This window comes from Pimephales promelas, chromosome 7 (genome assembly GCF_988280905.1).
Source record: "Pimephales promelas chromosome 7, fPimPro1.hap1.1, whole genome shotgun sequence".
NCBI classification, from domain to species: domain Eukaryota; kingdom Metazoa; phylum Chordata; class Actinopteri; order Cypriniformes; family Leuciscidae; genus Pimephales; species Pimephales promelas.
This window is the reverse complement of record NC_142775.1, coordinates 40,504,406-40,527,088: the sequence shown is the minus strand read 5'-3', so window position 1 is coordinate 40,527,088 and position 22,683 is coordinate 40,504,406. Positions and strand designations below refer to the sequence as shown.

Here is a 22,683-nt window from a genome sequence, read left to right as displayed (position 1 = left end):
TTGTATTGGAGATTTGCGTCAGCCTCAGCTTGTCTTCATTCCACACTACACCGTGACAATAATCATGAAAAAAATGTCAGACTCTCTTTTTAATCACACACACTCTCTCTCATTCACTCACACACACACACACCAACACACCCACTCACACATACGCATACGTACACACTCGCACACACACGGACATGCACGCACGCACACACACACACTTGCATGTTGAATGGTTTTCTAAAATATTCAATTTACTCACTGCATTACTCACTTAAAATTCCAAGGGGACGATGTGTTAATATTTAATATAATATTTTATTTTTAAAATTTGTTTTTACATTAGTTTTGAAATTGTGGTAATTTTACTGTTTTTAACAAATGCAATTCTTTTTTTATTTTATATTATTTTTATTAATTTTATTAATTTTAGTATATTTTAGTAATTTAATATGATACATTTGCCTTGGCAACTACTTTTTTTACTTTTAATGATAATAATCCTGATATCCATCCATCTATATCAGTGATAATCTAGTAATATTAAAAAAATAGTTTCAAAATAAATCTCAAAATTTACAAATATTAAAATAATTATAACAGTATTGCATTATGTTTTGAGTTTGATTTTATTTTCTGTTTTCACTTTAATTTTTAGTTGAAGTTTAAGGGAATGTAATGTATTTACTTTTTTATTTATTCATTTTAGTGAATTTTGTTTTAGTAATTTCAGTACTTCAACTTCATGAGAAACGCGTCCTATTTTTATATTTTATATTATATATTTTATATATTATATTTTTTTGTTTTCACTTTCATTTTAGTGCATGTTTAAGAAGTCAATTACTATTTTTAGTTACTAATTTTAGGTTGTTTAGTTTTAGCACTTTGACTTGTCGAGAAATGTTGCCTTAAAGACTAGCTGTAATAAGGTTTTTATGTCAAACAACAAAACAGTATTTAATGGTTTTACTTTTAATTAATAATAATAAACCTGATTATTTTAGAAACAACACTGAAAAATCTGTTAACTTAGAAAACATTACAAATAATAATTACAAAAACCTGCAAGTTACAATTTTGAAGTAGAAAACCTAAAATAGTATTTTCTTGTTAAACAAACTTCTCTTTACATCAGTTTTTACAGTGCTGGTAGAATGACACAACTGTAGCTCAGTGTCATTTATATAAAGTCACAAAGAATTCTTTATGAAAGACAAGGGATGTCAGAGTATATCAAATAAACCCTCGGCTGTTCTAATGAAGCGTGTCACAAACCCCATCACATGTAGGAACACTAGTGTTTTACTGGCCCCCTGAAGACACACACACAACACACACACACATCATGACTCTCATGTGATCCGGACAGACGGACATCTGTTATTTCATCCCGCTTTAAAAACACATCAAAAACTGCTTGTTTTGTTTCCTTTTATAAAACTCCTCCAGCAGGAATATCATTACATTGATCATTACACACAGTGTTACTTTTTATAATCAACATTTCAATCCATAAGTCAAAAAATACATTTCAAAGAAACGGCAGGTAACAATGAATCAAATTGAAATTTTTAGTTAAAAAAAAGAAATTGTATTTTCATGCAATCCAATAATCTGTTTTATTTACAACTTGATAAAAAAAAATTTTCAGTGTAGCTGATGATGTGACTATAAAATTAAATCCATGATCTCTTTCAGGAACACGGGTAAAACACGGTAAATATGAACACGGGTAAACACGGTAAATTTGAACACGGGTAAAACACGGTAAATTTGAACATGGGTAAAACACGGTAAATATGAACACGGGTAAAACACGGTAAATATGAACACGGGTAAAACACGGTAAATATGAACACGGGTAAAACACTGTAATTATGAATATGGGTAAAACAAGGTAAATATGAGTACGGGTAAACACGGTAAATATGAACACGGGTAAAACACGGTAAATATGAACACGGGTAAAACACGGTAAATATGAACACGGGTAAAACACTGTAATTATGAATATGGGTAAAACAAGGTAAATATGAACTCGGGTAAAACACGGTAAATATGAACACGGGTAAAACACGGTAAATATGAACACGGGTAAAACACGGTAAATATGAACACGGGTAAAACACGGTAAATATGAACACGGGTAAAACACTGTAATTATGAATATGGGTAAAACAAGGTAAATATGAGTACGGGTAAACACGGTAAATATGAACACGGGTAAAACACGGTAAATATGAACACGGGTAAAACACGGTAAATATGAACACGGGTAAAACACTGTAATTATGAATATGGGTAAAACAAGGTAAATATGAGTACGGGTAAACACGGTAAATATGAACTCGGGTAAAACACGGTAAATATGAACACGGGTAAAATGCTGTAATTATGAATATGGATAAAACAAGGTAAATATGAGTACGGGTAAACACGGAAAATTTGAACACGGGTAAAACACGGTAAATATGAACACGGGTAAAACAAGGTAAATATGAACACGGGTAAAACACTGTAATTATGAATATGGGTAAAACAAGGTAAATATGAGTACGGGTAAACACGGTAAATATGAACTCGGGTAAAACACGGTAAATATGAACACGGGTAAAATGCTGTAATTATGAATATGGGTAAAACAAGGTAAATATGAGTACGGGTAAACACGGTAAATTTGAACACGGGTAAAACACGGTAAATATGAACACGGGTAAAACACGGTCATTATGAACACGGGTAAAACACTGTAATTATGAATATGGGTAAAATAGTTGAAACCTGAAAGTGAAAACTACATAGGGACGAGCACGTACGACGGCCATACGTAAACATATCACCAGAATGATTGACACTTACTACTGGACCAATAGTATAGGCTACCCACCCGGAAAAAAAATCCTATGCTATACCTTTAATCAAGCACGTTCAGTGTCCTGAAAAAAAAAACGCTGTACTTCATCTAATCTTTAGTTTCTGGATCTGGGACAGTGCTTTATTTGCAGGCCAGGACGGCGTCGTAGATCTTGCCGGTCTTGTGTATCTGGACTCGGGAGAATCCGGCGTCGGTGAGCAAGCGTCTGTAATGCGAACCCTTGCGCTCGCGACCCTCCGTCTGAACCAGCATGTTGAGCGAGTAAAGCTGAGCCGTCAGCGGGCCGCTGTTATCTTCATGAAGAAGAGCTTCCACCACCAACACACCTCCACCTGCACTCAGAGCAGATCATTAAGATTTAATTCGTTCAGAATGGGAAATTCAGGTCTAATGTTCAATACTCAATATGCGATTTTTGCGCGTCTGACAAATGCATTCATGCAAATGTAGGCTACTTTGTAATTTGATCCTGAACGTATTATTGCATAAACCGCTAGTGCTAATATAAATGAATGAAATTCATATATAAAACCATAAAACTCTAATAAACATATTTGACTAGATTACACTGTTTTTATTGTTAACAGACAACATTTTTATTCAGAGATCTGATTAAAGCGTCTGACAAATGCATAAATGCAAATGTACTTTTTTGATTAAGAACTTGAATGTATTCGTGCGTAAACTGCTAATAGAAATAAATGCAACATTTTTAAGAAATGCATTTTCATAATTCATGCATAAAACTCCAATAAACATATTTTACTAGACTGTATTGTTTTTAATGTCAACAGACTATGGCATTATTATAACGTTTTTATTCAGATAAATTGATTAAAAAATCAATTAATCTTTTTGCCATGAAGATTAATAACACGTAAGAGCTTCCACCAATAAGATGCCTCCACCACACACCATGCCGTCAAACACACACACACACACACACTCCTGCGTCATAAACAGTGTTGGGGAAAGTCACTTTGAAAAGTAATGCATTACAATGAATTTTGTGTTACTCCTTTAAAATTCATTTTGGAAAAACCTCATCTGGTCTGGGCAAAAAAAAAAAAAAAAATTATATAATTGCTTTCATTGTGATTTTTTTTGTCCATTCCAATGGACATCAGGTCAAAACAGGTATACTTCCCAAAAATGTACCAACATGAAATAAATTAATTAACATAAAATTTGTTGGTCTATACTTTAAGCTTTTTCTCAAGGTCAAAAAAAATTCCAGCAGTATACCATTTCAACTATAATTTTGAGGTTTTTGTTTTACAGATTGCACATTGTTTGTAACAAACTAAATGTATTCGAATCGATCAATCTGGTCATATTAGAGTAATTTTCTGTGTGCATCTTTCTCTTTTTAAAACAAAAACTTGAACATTATAACATTACAACTTTAATCGCAAGGTTTTTCCTTTATATATTGCACATTTGTTTATTCATAAGAAAATAAACCTAGGAATCAATCAATGCATTCATGTTAGTCATTTCCTGTGTGCATGCTGTGTTTTCTTGTATTTTTACAGTACTGGAAGGACGGTTGCCAGCAAGTCACTGTATTTCGATTCGTAGGCAAACGGACGTGGGTTGGCGGATGAGCGCCGACCCCCGAAATTTTGAGGGACCGGCCAACGGCGCCCCCGGGCCTCGCCAAAAGGGGTGAAGCGAGGTAGCCCCGAGGCTCAAGGGTTTTAAAGGGAGGCTCAAAAGTCTCGTGGCCCTCTATCAGAATCCAGAGTTTTGAGAAGATTGGAGAAACTTAATTTTTCGCCCGAAAACGAAAAAAACGTAAGGGGTAACACTGTCGTTTTTTTTTCGGGTCGAAATTTTGAGTTTCGATATCTCAGCTCTGGAAGGGTCTAGAGCCTCTATTTTTGCACTCAGGTCAAAGTCTCACAGCCCTCTATCAGAATCCAGAGTTTTGAGAAGATTGGAGAAACTTAATTTTTCGCCCGAAAACGAAAAAAACGTAAGGGGTAACACTGTCGTTTTTTTTTCGGGTCGAAATTTTGAGTTTCGATATCTCAGCTCTGGAAGGGTCTAGAGCCTCTATTTTTGCACTCAGGTCAAAGTCTCACAGCCCTCTATCATAATCCAGAGTTTTGAGAAGATTGGAGAAACTTAATTTTTCGCCCAAAAATGAAAAAAACGTAAGGGGTAACACTGTCGTTTTTTTTTTCGGGTCAAAATTTTGAGTTTCGATATCTCAGCTCTGGAAGGGTCTAGAGCCTCCATTTTTGCACTCAGGTCAAAGTCTCACAGCCCTCTATCATAATCCAGAGTTTTGAGAAGATTGGAGAAACTTAATTTTTCGCCCAAAAATGAAAAAAACGTAAGGGGTAACACTGTCGTTTTTTTTTTCGGGTCGAAATTTTAAAATTCGATATCTCAGCTCTGGAAGGGTCTAGAGCCTCCATTTTTGCACTCAGGTCAAAGTCTCACAGCCCTCTATCATAATCCAGAGTTTTGAGAAGATTGGAGAAACTTAATTTTTCGCCCAAAAATGAAAAAAACGTAAGGGGTAACACTGTCGTTTTTTTTTCGGGTCAAAATTTTGAGTTTCGATATCTCAGCTCTGGAAGGGTCTAGAGCCTCCATTTTTGCACTCAGGTCAAAGTCTCACAGCCCTTTATCATAATCCAGAGTTTTGAGAAGATTGGAGAAACTTAATTTTTTGCCCAAAAATGAAAAAAACGTAAGGGGTAACACTGTCGTTTTTTTTTCGGGTCAAAATTTTGAGTTTCGATATCTCAGCTCTGGAAGGGTCTAGAGCCTCCATTTTTGCACTCAGGTCAAAGTCCCACAGCCCTCTATCATAATCCAGAGTTTTGAGAAGATTGGAGAAACTTAATTTTTTGCCCAAAAATGAAAAAAACGTAAGGGGTAACACTGTCGTTTTTTTTTCGGGTCGAAATTTTAAAATTCGATATCTCAGCTCTGGAAGGGTCTAGAGCCTCCATTTTTGCACTCAGGTCAAAGTCTCACAGCCCTCTATCATAATCCAGAGTTTTGAGAAGATTGGAGAAACTTAATTTTTTGCCCAAAAATGAAAAAAACGTAAGGGGTAACACTGTCGTTTTTTTTTCGGGTCGAAATTTTGAGTTTCGATATCTCAGCTCTGGAAGGGTCTAGAGCCTCCATTTTTGCACTCAGGTCAAAGTCTCACAGCCCTCTATCATAATCCAGAGTTTTGAGAAGATTGGAGAAACTTAATTTTTCGCCCAAAAATGAAAAAAACGTAAGGGGTAACACTGTCGTTTTTTTTTCGGGTCGAAATTTTAAAATTCGATATCTCAGCTCTGGAAGGGTCTAGAGCCTCCATTTTTGCACTCAGGTCAAAGTCTCACAGCCCTCTATCATAATCCAGAGTTTTGAGAAGATTGGAGAAACTTAATTTTTTGCCCAAAAATGAAAAAAACGTAAGGGGTAACACTGTCGTTTTTTTTTCGGGTCGAAATTTTGAGTTTCGATATCTCAGCTCTGGAAGGGTCTAGAGCCTCCATTTTTGCACTCAGGTCAAAGTCTCACAGCCCTCTATCATAATCCAGAGTTTTGAGAAGATTGGAGAAACTTAATTTTTCGCCCAAAAATGAAAAAAACGTAAGGGGTAACACTGTCGTTTTTTTTTCGGGTCAAAATTTTGAGTTTCGATATCTCAGCTCTGGAAGGGTCTAGAGCCTCCATTTTTGCACTCAGGTCAAAGTCTCACAGCCCTCTATCATAATCCAGAGTTTTGAGAAGATTGGAGAAACTTAATTTTTCGCCCAAAAATGAAAAAAACGTAAGGGGTAACACTGTCGTTTTTTTTTCGGGTCAAAATTTTGAGTTTCGATATCTCAGCTCTGGAAGGGTCTAGAGCCTCCATTTTTGCACTCAGGTCAAAGTCTCACAGCCCTCTATCAGAATCCAGAGTTTTGAGAAGATTGGAGAAACTTAATTTTTCGCCCGAAAACGAAAAAAACGTAAGGGGTAACACTGTCGTTTTTTTTTTCGGGTCGAAATTTTGAGTTTCGATATCTCAGCTCTGGAAGGGTCTAGAGCCTCCATTTTTGCACTCAGGTCAAAGTCTCACAGCCCTCTATCATAATCCAGAGTTTTGAGAAGATTGGAGAAACTTAATTTTTTGCCCAAAAATGAAAAAAAAAAACGTAAGGGGTAACACTGTCATTTTTTTTTTCGGGTCGAAATTTTGAAATTCGATATCTCAGCTCTGGAAGGGTCTAGAGCCTCCATTTTTGCACTCAGGTCAAAGTCTCACAGCCCTCTATCATAATCCAGAGTTTTGAGAAGATTGGAGAAACTTAATTTTTCGCCCAAAAATGAAAAAAACGTAAGGGGTAACACTGTCGTTTTTTTTTCGGGTCGAAATTTTGAGTTTCGATATCTCAGCTCTGGAAGGGTCTAGAGCCTCCATTTTTGCACTCAGGTCAAAGTCTCACAGCCCTCTATCATAATCCAGAGTTTTGAGAAGATTGGAGAAACTTAATTTTTCGCCCAAAAATGAAAAAAACGTAAGGGGTAACACTGTCGTTTTTTTTTCGGGTCGAAATTTTAAAATTCGATATCTCAGCTCTGGAAGGGTCTAGAGCCTCCATTTTTGCACTCAGGTCAAAGTCTCACAGCCCTCTATCAGAATCCAGAGTTTTGAAAAGATTGGAGAAACTTAATTTTTCGCCCAAAAATGAAAAAAACGTAAGGGGTAACACTGTCGTTTTTTTATCGGGTCAAAATTTTGAGTTTCGATATCTCAGCTCTGGAAGGGTCTAGAGCCTCCATTTTTGCACTCAGGTCAAAGTATCGTGGCCCTCTATCAGAATCCAGAGTTTTGAGAAGATTGGAGAAACTTAATTTTTTGCCCAAAAATGAAAAAAACGTAAGGGGTAACACTGTCGTTTTTTTTTCGGGTCGAAATTTTGAGTTTCGATATCTCAGCTCTGGAAGGGTCTAGAGCCTCCATTTTTGCACTCAGGTCAAAGTCTCACAGCCCTCTATCATAATCCAGAGTTTTGAGAAGATTGGAGAAACTTAATTTTTCGCCCAAAAATGAAAAAAACGTAAGGGGTAACACTGTCGTTTTTTTTTCGGGTCGAAATTTTGAGTTTCGATATCTCAGCTCTGGAAGGGTCTAGAGCCTCCATTTTTGCACTCAGGTCAAAGTCTCACAGCCCTTTATCATAATCCAGAGTTTTGAGAAGATTGGAGAAACTTAATTTTTTGCCCAAAAATGAAAAAAACGTAAGGGGTAACACTGTCGTTTTTTTTTCGGGTCAAAATTTTGAGTTTCGATATCTCAGCTCTGGAAGGGTCTAGAGCCTCCATTTTTGCACTCAGGTCAAAGTATCGTGGCCCTCTATCAGAATCCAGAGTTTTGAGAAGATTGGAGAAACTTAATTTTTTGCCCAAAAATGAAAAAAACGTAAGGGGTAACACTGTCGTTTTTTTTTCGGGTCGAAATTTTGAGTTTCGATATCTCAGCTCTGGAAGGGTCTAGAGCCTCCATTTTTGCACTCAGGTCAAAGTCTCACAGCCCTCTATCATAATCCAGAGTTTTGAGAAGATTGGAGAAACTTAATTTTTCGCCCAAAAATGAAAAAAACGTAAGGGGTAACACTGTCGTTTTTTTTTCGGGTCGAAATTTTGAGTTTCGATATCTCAGCTCTGGAAGGGTCTAGAGCCTCCATTTTTGCACTCAGGTCAAAGTCTCGTGGCCCTCTATCAGAATCCAGAGTTTTGAGAAGATTGGAGAAACTTAATTTTTTGCCCAAAAATGAAAAAAAACGTAAGGGGTAACACTGTCGTTTTTTTTTCGGGTCGAAATTTTGAGTTTCGATATCTCAGCTCTGGAAGGGTCTAGAGCCTCCATTTTTGCACTCAGGTCAAAGTCTCACAGCCCTCTATCATAATCCAGAGTTTTGAGAAGATTGGAGAAACTTATTTTTTCGCCCAAAAATGAAAAAAACGTAAGGGGTAACACTGTCGTTTTTTTTTCGGGTCGAAACTTTAAAATTCGATATCTCAGCTCTGGAAGGGTCTAGAGCCTCCATTTTTGCACTCAGGTCAAAGTCTCACAGCCCTCTATCATAATCCAGAGTTTTGAGAAGATTGGAGAAACTTAATTTTTCGCCCAAAAATGAAAAAAACGTAAGGGGTAACACTGTCGTTTTTTTTTCGGGTCGAAATTTTAAAATTCGATATCTCAGCTCTGGAAGGGTCTAGAGCCTCCATTTTTGCACTCAGGTCAAAGTCTCACAGCCCTCTATCATAATCCAGAGTTTTGAGAAGATTGGAGAAACTTAATTTTTTGCCCAAAAATGAAAAAAACGTAAGGGGTAACACTGTCGTTTTTTTTTCGGGTCAAAATTTTGAGTTTCGATATCTCAGCTCTGGAAGGGTCTAGAGCCTCCATTTTTGCACTCAGGTCAAAGTCCCACAGCCCTCTATCATAATCCAGAGTTTTGAGAAGATTGGAGAAACTTAATTTTTTGCCCAAAAATGAAAAAAACGTAAGGGGTAACACTGTCGTTTTTTTTTCGGGTCGAAATTTTAAAATTCGATATCTCAGCTCTGGAAGGGTCTAGAGCCTCCATTTTTGCACTCAGGTCAAAGTCTCACAGCCCTCTATCATAATCCAGAGTTTTGAGAAGATTGGAGAAACTTAATTTTTCGCCCAAAAATGAAAAAAACGTAAGGGGTAACACTGTCGTTTTTTTTTCGGGTCGAAATTTTGAGTTTCGATATCTCAGCTCTGGAAGGGTCTAGAGCCTCCATTTTTGCACTCAGGTCAAAGTCTCACAGCCCTCTATCATAATCCAGAGTTTTGAGAAGATTGGAGAAACTTAATTTTTCGCCCAAAAATGAAAAAAACGTAAGGGGTAACACTGTCGTTTTTTTTTCGGGTCAAAATTTTGAGTTTCGATATCTCAGCTCTGGAAGGGTCTAGAGCCTCCATTTTTGCACTCAGGTCAAAGTCTCACAGCCCTCTATCATAATCCAGAGTTTTGAGAAGATTGGAGAAACTTAATTTTTCGCCCAAAAATGAAAAAAAAGTAAGGGGTAACACTGTCGTTTTTTTTTCGGGTCAAAATTTTGAGTTTCGATATCTCAGCTCTGGAAGGGTCTAGAGCCTCCATTTTTGCACTCAGGTCAAAGTCTCACAGCCCTCTATCAGAATCCAGAGTTTTGAGAAGATTGGAGAAACTTAATTTTTCGCCCGAAAACGAAAAAAACGTAAGGGGTAACACTGTCGTTTTTTTTTTCGGGTCGAAATTTTGAGTTTCGATATCTCAGCTCTGGAAGGGTCTAGAGCCTCCATTTTTGCACTCAGGTCAAAGTCTCACAGCCCTCTATCATAATCCAGAGTTTTGAGAAGATTGGAGAAACTTAATTTTTTGCCCAAAAATGAAAAAAAAAACGTAAGGGGTAACACTGTCATTTTTTTTTTCGGGTCGAAATTTTGAAATTCGATATCTCAGCTCTGGAAGGGTCTAGAGCCTCCATTTTTGCACTCAGGTCAAAGTCTCACAGCCCTCTATCATAATCCAGAGTTTTGAGAAGATTGGAGAAACTTAATTTTTCGCCCAAAAATGAAAAAAACGTAAGGGGTAACACTGTCGTTTTTTTTTCGGGTCGAAATTTTGAGTTTCGATATCTCAGCTCTGGAAGGGTCTAGAGCCTCCATTTTTGCACTCAGGTCAAAGTCTCACAGCCCTCTATCATAATCCAGAGTTTTGAGAAGATTGGAGAAACTTAATTTTTCGCCCAAAAATGAAAAAAACGTAAGGGGTAACACTGTCGTTTTTTTTTCGGGTCGAAATTTTAAAATTCGATATCTCAGCTCTGGAAGGGTCTAGAGCCTCCATTTTTGCACTCAGGTCAAAGTCTCACAGCCCTCTATCAGAATCCAGAGTTTTGAGAAGATTGGAGAAACTTAATTTTTCGCCCAAAAATGAAAAAAACGTAAGGGGTAACACTGTCGTTTTTTTATCGGGTCAAAATTTTGAGTTTCGATATCTCAGCTCTGGAAGGGTCTAGAGCCTCCATTTTTGCACTCAGGTCAAAGTCTCACAGCCCTTTATCATAATCCAGAGTTTTGAGAAGATTGGAGAAACTTAATTTTTTGCCCAAAAATGAAAAAAACGTAAGGGGTAACACTGTCGTTTTTTTTTCGGGTCAAAATTTTGAGTTTCGATATCTCAGCTCTGGAAGGGTCTAGAGCCTCCATTTTTGCACTCAGGTCAAAGTCCCACAGCCCTCTATCATAATCCAGAGTTTTGAGAAGATTGGAGAAACTTAATTTTTTGCCCAAAAATGAAAAAAACGTAAGGGGTAACACTGTCGTTTTTTTTTCGGGTCGATATTTTAAAATTCGATATCTCAGCTCTGGAAGGGTCTAGAGCCTCCATTTTTGCACTCAGGTCAAAGTCTCACAGCCCTCTATCATAATCCAGAGTTTTGAGAAGATTGGAGAAACTTAATTTTTTGCCCAAAAATGAAAAAAACGTAAGGGGTAACACTGTCGTTTTTTTTTCGGGTCGAAATTTTGAGTTTCGATATCTCAGCTCTGGAAGGGTCTAGAGCCTCCATTTTTGCACTCAGGTCAAAGTCTCACAGCCCTCTATCATAATCCAGAGTTTTGAGAAGATTGGAGAAACTTAATTTTTTGCCCAAAAATGAAAAAAACGTAAGGGGTAACACTGTCGTTTTTTTTTCGGGTCGAAATTTTGAGTTTCGATATCTCAGCTCTGGAAGGGTCTAGAGCCTCCATTTTTGCACTCAGGTCAAAGTCCCACAGCCCTCTATCATAATCCAGAGTTTTGAGAAGATTGGAGAAACTTAATTTTTTGCCCAAAAATGAAAAAAACGTAAGGGGTAACACTGTCGTTTTTTTTTCGGGTCGAAATTTTAAAATTCGATATCTCAGCTCTGGAAGGGTCTAGAGCCTCCATTTTTGCACTCAGGTCAAAGTCTCACAGCCCTCTATCATAATCCAGAGTTTTGAGAAGATTGGAGAAACTTAATTTTTTGCCCAAAAATGAAAAAAACGTAAGGGGTAACACTGTCGTTTTTTTTTCGGGTCGAAATTTTGAGTTTCGATATCTCAGCTCTGGAAGGGTCTAGAGCCTCCATTTTTGCACTCAGGTCAAAGTCTCACAGCCCTCTATCATAATCCAGAGTTTTGAGAAGATTGGAGAAACTTAATTTTTCGCCCAAAAATGAAAAAAACGTAAGGGGTAACACTGTCGTTTTTTTTTCGGGTCAAAATTTTGAGTTTCGATATCTCAGCTCTGGAAGGGTCTAGAGCCTCCATTTTTGCACTCAGGTCAAAGTCTCACAGCCCTCTATCATAATCCAGAGTTTTGAGAAGATTGGAGAAACTTAATTTTTCGCCCAAAAATGAAAAAAACGTAAGGGGTAACACTGTCGGTTTTTTTTCGGGTCAAAATTTTGAGTTTCGATATCTCAGCTCTGGAAGGGTCTAGAGCCTCCATTTTTGCACTCAGGTCAAAGTCTCACAGCCCTCTATCAGAATCCAGAGTTTTGAGAAGATTGGAGAAACTTAATTTTTCGCCCGAAAACGAAAAAAACGTAAGGGGTAACACTGTCGTTTTTTTTTCGGGTCGAAATTTTGAGTTTCGATATCTCAGCTCTGGAAGGGTCTAGAGCCTCCATTTTTGCACTCAGGTCAAAGTCTCACAGCCCTCTATCAGAATCCAGAGTTTTGAAAAGATTGGAGAAACTTAATTTTTCGCCCAAAAATGAAAAAAACGTAAGGGGTAACACTGTCGTTTTTTTATCGGGTCAAAATTTTGAGTTTCGATACAGAATCCAGAGTTTTGAGAAGATTGGAGAAACTTAATTTTTTGCCCAAAAATGAAAAAAACGTAAGGGGTAACACTGTCGTTTTTTTTTCGGGTCGAAATTTTGAGTTTCGATATCTCAGCTCTGGAAGGGTCTAGAGCCTCCATTTTTGCACTCAGGTCAAAGTCTCACAGCCCTCTATCATAATCCAGAGTTTTGAGAAGATTGGAGAAACTTAATTTTTCGCCCAAAAATGAAAAAAACGTAAGGGGTAACACTGTCGTTTTTTTTTCGGGTCGAAATTTTGAGTTTCGATATCTCAGCACTGGAAGGGTCTAGAGCCTCCATTTTTGCACTCAGGTCAAAGTCTCACAGCCCTTTATCATAATCCAGAGTTTTGAGAAGATTGGAGAAACTTAATTTTTTGCCCAAAAATGAAAAAAACGTAAGGGGTAACACTGTCGTTTTTTTTTCGGGTCAAAATTTTGAGTTTCGATATCTCAGCTCTGGAAGGGTCTAGAGCCTCCATTTTTGCACTCAGGTCAAAGTATCGTGGCCCTCTATCAGAATCCAGAGTTTTGAGAAGATTGGAGAAACTTAATTTTTTGCCCAAAAATGAAAAAAACGTAAGGGGTAACACTGTCGTTTTTTTTTCGGGTCGAAATTTTGAGTTTCGATATCTCAGCTCTGGAAGGGTCTAGAGCCTCCATTTTTGCACTCAGGTCAAAGTCTCACAGCCCTCTATCATAATCCAGAGTTTTGAGAAGATTGGAGAAACTTAAGTTTTCGCCCAAAAATGAAAAAAACGTAAGGGGTAACACTGTCGTTTTTTTTTCGGGTCGAAATTTTGAGTTTCGATATCTCAGCTCTGGAAGGGTCTAGAGCCTCCATTTTTGCACTCAGGTCAAAGTCTCGTGGCCCTCTATCATAATCCAGAGTTTTGAGAAGATTGGAGAAACTTATTTTTTCGCCCAAAAATGAAAAAAACGTAAGGGGTAACACTGTCGTTTTTTTTTCGGGTCGAAATTTTAAAATTCGATATCTCAGCTCTGGAAGGGTCTAGAGCCTCCATTTTTGCACTCAGGTCAAAGTCTCACAGCCCTCTATCATAATCCAGAGTTTTGAGAAGATTGGAGAAACTTAATTTTTCGCCCAAAAATGAAAAAAACGTAAGGGGTAACACTGTCGGTTTTTTTTCGGGTCGAAATTTTAAAATTCGATATCTCAGCTCTGGAAGGGTCTAGATCCTCCATTTTTGCACTCAGGTCAAAGTCTCACAGCCCTCTATCATAATCCAGAGTTTTGAGAAGATTGGAGAAACTTAATTTTTTGCCCAAAAATGAAAAAAACGTAAGGGGTAACACTGTCGTTTTTTTTTCGGGTCAAAATTTTGAGTTTCGATATCTCAGCTCTGGAAGGGTCTAGAGCCTCCATTTTTGCACTCAGGTCAAAGTCCCACAGCCCTCTATCATAATCCAGAGTTTTGAGAAGATTGGAGAAACTTAATTTTTTGCCCAAAAATGAAAAAAACGTAAGGGGTAACACTGTCGTTTTTTTTTCGGGTCGAAATTTTAAAATTCGATATCTCAGCTCTGGAAGGGTCTAGAGCCTCCATTTTTGCACTCAGGTCAAAGTCTCACAGCCCTCTATCATAATCCAGAGTTTTGAGAAGATTGGAGAAACTTAATTTTTTGCCCAAAAATGAAAAAAAACGTAAGGGGTAACACTGTCGTTTTTTTTTCGGGTCGAAATTTTGAGTTTCGATATCTCAGCTCTGGAAGGGTCTAGAGCCTCCATTTTTGCACTCAGGTCAAAGTCTCACAGCCCTCTATCATAATCCAGAGTTTTGAGAAGATTGGAGAAACTTAATTTTTCGCCCAAAAATGAAAAAAACGTAAGGGGTAACACTGTCGTTTTTTTTTCGGGTCAAAATTTTGAGTTTCGATATCTCAGCTCTGGAAGGGTCTAGAGCCTCCATTTTTGCACTCAGGTCAAAGTCTCACAGCCCTCTATCAGAATCCAGAGTTTTGAGAAGATTGGAGAAACTTAATTTTTCGCCCGAAAACGAAAAAAACGTAAGGGGTAACACTGTCGTTTTTTTTTTCGGGTCGAAATTTTGAGTTTCGATATCTCAGCTCTGGAAGGGTCTAGAGCCTCCATTTTTGCACTCAGGTCAAAGTCTCACAGCCCTCTATCATAATCCAGAGTTTTGAGAAGATTGGAGAAACTTAATTTTTTGCCCAAAAATGAAAAAAAAAACGTAAGGGGTAACACTGTCATTTTTTTTTTCGGGTCGAAATTTTGAAATTCGATATCTCAGCTCTGGAAGGGTCTAGAGCCTCCATTTTTGCACTCAGGTCAAAGTCTCACAGCCCTCTATCATAATCCAGAGTTTTGAGAAGATTGGAGAAATTTAATTTTTCGCCCAAAAATGAAAAAAACGTAAGGGGTAACACTGTCGTTTTTTTTTCGGGTCGAAATTTTGAGTTTCGATATCTCAGCTCTGGAAAGGTCTAGAGCCTCCATTTTTGCACTCAGGTCAAAGTCTCACAGCCCTCTATCATAATCCAGAGTTTTGAGAAGATTGGAGAAACTTAATTTTTCGCCCAAAAATGAAAAAAACGTAAGGGGTAACACTGTCGTTTTTTTTTCGGGTCAAAATTTTGAGTTTCGATATCTCAGCTCTGGAAGGGTCTAGAGCCTCCATTTTTGCACTCAGGTCAAAGTATCGTGGCCCTCTATCAGAATCCAGAGTTTTGAGAAGATTGGAGAAACTTAATTTTTTGCCCAAAAATGAAAAAAACGTAAGGGGTAACACTGTCGTTTTTTTTTCGGGTCGAAATTTTGAGTTTCGATATCTCAGCTCTGGAAGGGTCTAGAGCCTCCATTTTTGCACTCAGGTCAAAGTCTCACAGCCCTCTATCATAATCCAGAGTTTTGAGAAGATTGGAGAAACTTAATTTTTCGCCCAAAAATGAAAAAAACGTAAGGGGTAACACTGTCGTTTTTTTTTCGGGTCGAAATTTTGAGTTTCGATATCTCAGCTCTGGAAGGGTCTAGAGCCTCCATTTTTGCACTCAGGTCAAAGTCTCGTGGCCCTCTATCATAATCCAGAGTTTTGAGAAGATTGGAGAAACTTATTTTTTCGCCCAAAAATGAAAAAAACGTAAGGGGTAACACTGTCGTTTTTTTTTCGGGTCGAAATTTTAAAATTCGATATCTCAGCTCTGGAAGGGTCTAGAGCCTCCATTTTTGCACTCAGGTCAAAGTCTCACAGCCCTCTATCATAATCCAGAGTTTTGAGAAGATTGGAGAAACTTAATTTTTCGCCCAAAAATGAAAAAAACGTAAGGGGTAACACTGTCGTTTTTTTTTCGGGTCGAAATTTTAAAATTCGATATCTCAGCTCTGGAAGGGTCTAGAGCCTCCATTTTTGCACTCAGGTCAAAGTCTCACAGCCCTCTATCATAATCCAGAGTTTTGAGAAGATTGGAGAAACTTAATTTTTTGCCCAAAAATGAAAAAAACGTAAGGGGTAACACTGTCGTTTTTTTTTCGGGTCAAAATTTTGAGTTTCGATATCTCAGCTCTGGAAGGGTCTAGAGCCTCCATTTTTGCACTCAGGTCAAAGTCCCACAGCCCTCTATCATAATCCAGAGTTTTGAGAAGATTGGAGAAACTTAATTTTTTGCCCAAAAATGAAAAAAACGTAAGGGGTAACACTGTCGTTTTTTTTTCGGGTCGAAATTTTAAAATTCGATATCTCAGCTCTGGAAGGGTCTAGAGCCTCCATTTTTGCACTCAGGTCAAAGTCTCACAGCCCTCTATCATAATCCAGAGTTTTGAGAAGATTGGAGAAACTTAATTTTTCGCCCAAAAATGAAAAAAACGTAAGGGGTAACACTGTCGTTTTTTTTTCGGGTCGAAATTTTGAGTTTCGATATCTCAGCTCTGGAAGGGTCTAGAGCCTCCATTTTTGCACTCAGGTCAAAGTCTCACAGCCCTCTATCATAATCCAGAGTTTTGAGAAGATTGGAGAAACTTAATTTTTCACCCAAAAATGAAAAAAACGTAAGGGGTAACACTGTCGTTTTTTTTTCGGGTCAAAATTTTGAGTTTCGATATCTCAGCTCTGGAAGGGTCTAGAGCCTCCATTTTTGCACTCAGGTCAAAGTCTCACAGCCCTCTATCATAATCCAGAGTTTTGAGAAGATTGGAGAAACTTAATTTTTCGCCCAAAAATGAAAAAAACGTAAGGGGTAACACTGTCGTTTTTTTTTCGGGTCAAAATTTTGAGTTTCGATATCTCAGCTCTGGAAGGGTCTAGAGCCTCCATTTTTGCACTCAGGTCAAAGTCTCACAGCCCTCTATCATAATCCAGAGTTTTGAGAAGATTGGAGAAACTTAATTTTTCGCCCAAAAATGAAAAAAACGTAAGGGGTAACACTGTCGTTTTTTTTTCGGGTCAATATTTTGAGTTTCGATATCTCAGCTCTGGAAGGGTCTAGAGCCTCCATTTTTGCACTCAGGTCAAAGTATCGTGGCCCTCTATCAGAATCCAGAGTTTTGAGAAGATTGGAGAAACTTAATTTTTTGCCCAAAAATGAAAAAAACGTAAGGGGTAACACTGTCGTTTTTTTTTCGGGTCGAAATTTTGAGTTTCGATATCTCAGCTCTGGAAGGGTCTAGAGCCTCCATTTTTGCACTCAGGTCAAAGTCTCACAGCCCTCTATCATAATCCAGAGTTTTGAGAAGATTGGAGAAACTTAATTTTTCGCCCAAAAATGAAAAAAACGTAAGGGGTAACACTGTCGTTTTTTTTTCGGGTCGAAATTTTGAGTTTCGATATCTCAGCTCTGGAAGGGTCTAGAGCCTCCATTTTTGCACTCAGGTCAAAGTCTCACAGCCCTCTATCATAATCCAGAGTTTTGAGAAGATTGGAGAAACTTAATTTTTCGCCCAAAAATGAAAAAAACGTAAGGGGTAACACTGTCGTTTTTTTTTCGGGTCGAAATTTTAAAATTCGATATCTCAGCTCTGGAAGGGTCTAGAGCCTCCATTTTTGCACTCAGGTCAAAGTCTCACAGCCCTCTATCATAATCCAGAGTTTTGAGAAGATTGGAGAAACTTAATTTTTTGCCCAAAAATGAAAAAAACGTAAGGGGTAACACTGTCGTTTTTTTTTCGGGTCAAAATTTTGAGTTTCGATATCTCAGCTCTGGAAGGGTCTAGAGCCTCCATTTTTGCACTCAGGTCAAAGTCCCACAGCCCTCTATCATAATCCAGAGTTTTGAGAAGATTGGAGAAACTTAATTTTTTGCCCAAAAATGAAAAAAACGTAAGGGGTAACACTGTCGTTTTTTTTTCGGGTCGAAATTTTAAAATTCGATATCTCAGCTCTGGAAGGGTCTAGAGCCTCCATTTTTGCACTCAGGTCAAAGTCTCACAGCCCTCTATCATAATCCAGAGTTTTGAGAAGATTGGAGAAACTTAATTTTTTGCCCAAAAATGAAAAAAACGTAAGGGGTAACACTGTCGTTTTTTTTTCGGGTCGAAATTTTGAGTTTCGATATCTCAGCTCTGGAAGGGTCTAGAGCCTCCATTTTTGCACTCAGGTCAAAGTCTCACAGCCCTCTATCATAATCCAGAGTTTTGAGAAGATTGGAGAAACTTAATTTTTCGCCCAAAAATGAAAAAAACGTAAGGGGTAACACTGTCGTTTTTTTTTCGGGTCAAAATTTTGAGTTTCGATATCTCAGCTCTGGAAGGGTCTAGAGCCTCCATTTTTGCACTCAGGTCAAAGTCTCACAGCCCTCTATCATAATCCAGAGTTTTGAGAAGATTGGAGAAACTTAATTTTTCGCCCAAAAATGAAAAAAACGTAAGGGGTAACACTGTCGTTTTTTTTTCGGGTCAAAATTTTGAGTTTCGATATCTCAGCTCTGGAAGGGTCTAGAGCCTCCATTTTTGCACTCAGGTCAAAGTCTCACAGCCCTCTATCAGAATCCAGAGTTTTGAGAAGATTGGAGAAACTTAATTTTTCGCCCGAAAACGAAAAAAACGTAAGGGGTAACACTGTCGTTTTTTTTTTCGGGTCGAAATTTTGAGTTTCGATATCTCAGCTCTGGAAGGGTCTAGAGCCTCCATTTTTGCACTCAGGTCAAAGTCTCACAGCCCTCTATCATAATCCAGAGTTTTGAGAAGATTGGAGAAACTTAATTTTTCGCCCGAAAACGAAAAAAACGTAAGGGGTAACACTGACGTTTTTTTTTCGGGTCGAAATTTTGAGTTTCGATATCTCAGCTCTGGAAGGGTCTAGAGCCTCAATTTTTGCACTCAGGTCAAAGTCTCACAGCCCTCTATCATAATCCAGAGTTTTGAGAAGATTGGAGAAACTTAATTTTTTGCCCAAAAATGAAAAAAAAAACGTAAGGGGTAACACTGTCATTTTTTTTTTCGGGTCGAAATTTTGAAATTCGATATCTCAGCTCTGGAAGGGTCTAGAGCCTCCATTTTTGCACTCAGGTCAAAGTCTCACAGCCCTCTATCATAATCCAGAGTTTTGAGAAGATTGGAGAAACTTAATTTTTCGCCCAAAAATGAAAAAAACGTAAGGGGTAACACTGTCGTTTTTTTTTCGGGTCGAAATTTTGAGTTTCGATATCTCAGCTCTGGAAGGGTCTAGAGCCTCCATTTTTGCACTCAGGTCAAAGTCTCACAGCCCTCTATCATAATCCAGAGTTTTGAGAAGATTGGAGAAACTTAATTTTTCGCCCAAAAATGAAAAAAACGTAAGGGGTAACACTGTCGTTTTTTTTTCGGGTCGAAATTTTAAAATTCGATATCTCAGCTCTGGAAGGGTCTAGAGCCTCCATTTTTGCACTCAGGTCAAAGTCTCACAGCCCTCTATCAGAATCCAGAGTTTTGAGAAGATTGGAGAAACTTAATTTTTCGCCCAAAAATGAAAAAAACGTAAGGGGTAACACTGTCGTTTTTTTATCGGGTCAAAATTTTGAGTTTCGATATCTCAGCTCTGGAAGGGTCTAGAGCCTCCATTTTTGCACTCAGGTCAAAGTATCGTGGCCCTCTATCAGAATCCAGAGTTTTGAGAAGATTGGAGAAACTTAATTTTTTGCCCAAAAATGAAAAAAACGTAAGGGGTAACACTGTCGTTTTTTTTTCGGGTCGAAATTTTGAGTTTCGATATCTCAGCTCTGGAAGGGTCTAGAGCCTCCATTTTTGCACTCAGGTCAAAGTCTCACAGCCCTCTATCATAATCCAGAGTTTTGAGAAGATTGGAGAAACTTAATTTTTCGCCCAAAAATGAAAAAAACGTAAGGGGTAACACTGTCGTTTTTTTTTCGGGTCGAAATTTTGAGTTTCGATATCTCAGCTCTGGAAGGGTCTAGAGCCTCCATTTTTGCACTCAGGTCAAAGTCTCACAGCCCTTTATCATAATCCAGAGTTTTGAGAAGATTGGAGAAACTTAATTTTTCGCCCAAAAATGAAAAAAACGTAAGGGGTAACACTGTCGTTTTTTTTTCGGGTCAAAATTTTGAGTTTCGATATCTCAGCTCTGGAAGGGTCTAGAGCCTCCATTTTTGCACTCAGGTCAAAGTATCGTGGCCCTCTATCAGAATCCAGAGTTTTGAGAAGATTGGAGAAACTTAATTTTTTGCCCAAAAATGAAAAAAACGTAAGGGGTAACACTGTCGTTTTTTTTTCGGGTCGAAATTTTGAGTTTCGATATCTCAGCTCTGGAAGGGTCTAGAGCCTCCATTTTTGCACTCAGGTCAAAGTCTCACAGCCCTCTATCATAATCCAGAGTTTTGAGAAGATTGGAGAAACTTAATTTTTCGCCCAAAAATGAAAAAAACGTAAGGGGTAACACTGTCGTTTTTTTTTCGGGTCGAAATTTTGAGTTTCGATATCTCAGCTCTGGAAGGGTCTAGAGCCTCCATTTTTGCACTCAGGTCAAAGTCTCGTGGCCCTCTATCATAATCCAGAGTTTTGAGAAGATTGGAGAAACTTATTTTTTCGCCCAAAAATGAAAAAAACGTAAGGGGTAACACTGTCGTTTTTTTTTCGGGTCGAAATTTTAAAATTCGATATCTCAGCTCTGGAAGGGTCTAGAGCCTCCATTTTTGCACTCAGGTCAAAGTCTCACAGCCCTCTATCATAATCCAGAGTTTTGAGAAGATTGGAGAAACTTAATTTTTCGCCCAAAAATGAAAAAAACGTAAGGGGTAACACTGTCGTTTTTTTTTCGGGTCGAAATTTTAAAATTCGATATCTCAGCTCTGGAAGGGTCTAGAGCCTCCATTTTTGCACTCAGGTCAAAGTCTCACAGCCCTCTATCATAATCCAGAGTTTTGAGAAGATTGGAGAAACTTAATTTTTTGCCCAAAAATGAAAAAAACGTAAGGGGTAACACTGTCGTTTTTTTTTCGGGTCAAAATTTTGAGTTTCGATATCTCAGCTCTGGAAGGGTCTAGAGCCTCCATTTTTGCACTCAGGTCAAAGTCCCACAGCCCTCTATCATAATCCAGAGTTTTGAGAAGATTGGAGAAACTTAATTTTTTGCCCAAAAATGAAAAAAACGTAAGGGGTAACACTGTCGTTTTTTTTTCGGGTCGAAATTTTAAAATTCGATATCTCAGCTCTGGAAAGGTCTAGAGCCTCCATTTTTGCACTCAGGTCAAAGTCTCACAGCCCTCTATCATAATCCAGAGTTTTGAGAAGATTGGAGAAACTTAATTTTTTGCCCAAAAATGAAAAAAACGTAAGGGGTAACACTGTCGTTTTTTTTTCGGGTCGAAATTTTGAGTTTCGATATCTCAGCTCTGGAAGGGTCTAGAGCCTCCATTTTTGCACTCAGGTCAAAGTCTCACAGCCCTCTATCATAATCCAGAGTTTTGAGAAGATTGGAGAAACTTAATTTTTCGCCCAAAAATGAAAAAAACGTAAGGGGTAACACTGTCGTTTTTTTTCGGGTCAAAATTTTGAGTTTCGATATCTCAGCTCTGGAAGGGTCTAGAGCCTCCATTTTTGCACTCAGGTCAAAGTCTCACAGCCCTCTATCATAATCCAGAGTTTTGAGAAGATTGGAGAAACTTAATTTTTCGCCCAAAAATGAAAAAAACGTAAGGGGTAACACTGTCGTTTTTTTTTCGGGTCAAAATTTTGAGTTTCGATATCTCAGCTCTGGAAGGGTCTAGAGCCTCCATTTTTGCACTCAGGTCAAAGTCTCACAGTCCTCTATCAGAATCCAGAGTTTTGAGAAGATTGGAGAAACTTAATTTTTCGCCCGAAAACGAAAAAAACGTAAGGGGTAACACTGTCGTTTTTTTTTTCGGGTCGAAATTTTGAGTTTCGATATCTCAGCTCTGGAAGGGTCTAGAGCCTCCATTTTTGCACTCAGGTCAAAGTCTCACAGCCCTCTATCATAATCCAGAGTTTTGAGAAGATTGGAGAAACTTAATTTTTCGCCCGAAAACGAAAAAAACGTAAGGGGTAACACTGACGTTTTTTTTTCGGGTCGAAATTTTGAGTTTCGATATCTCAGCTCTGGAAGGGTCTAGAGCCTCAATTTTTGCACTCAGGTCAAAGTCTCACAGCCCTCTATCATAATCCAGAGTTTTGAGAAGATTGGAGAAACTTAATTTTTTGCCCAAAAATGAAAAAAACGTAAGGGGTAACACTGTCGTTTTTTTTTCGGGTCGATATTTTAAAATTCGATATCTCAGCTCTGGAAGGGTCTAGAGCCTCCATTTTTGCACTCAGGTCAAAGTCTCACAGCCCTCTATCATAATCCAGAGTTTTGAGAAGATTGGAGAAACTTAATTTTTTGCCCAAAAATGAAAAAAACGTAAGGGGTAACACTGTCGTTTTTTTTTCGGGTCGAAATTTTGAGTTTCGATATCTCAGCTCTGGAAGGGTCTAGAGCCTCCATTTTTGCACTCAGGTCAAAGTCTCACAGCCCTCTATCATAATCCAGAGTTTTGAGAAGA

At 38.1% G+C, this 22,683-nt stretch overlaps 1 protein-coding gene across 3 annotated transcripts in view; it reads right to left on the bottom strand.

Moving 5' to 3' along the window:
* Window positions 1-1,390: 1,390 nt before the first annotated feature.
* Window positions 1,391-22,683, bottom strand: part of asmt (acetylserotonin O-methyltransferase) — a 117,197-nt gene continuing 95,904 nt past the window's right edge. For all 3 annotated transcript variants that reach the window (XM_089133498.1, XM_089133497.1, XM_089133499.1), the window contains one exon: window positions 1,391-3,198. In XM_089133498.1, coding sequence (XP_088989624.1) covers window positions 2,987-3,198 — 212 coding nt within the window. In that variant the 3' untranslated portion in view covers window positions 1,391-2,986. The remainder of the gene's footprint in view (window positions 3,199-22,683) is intronic.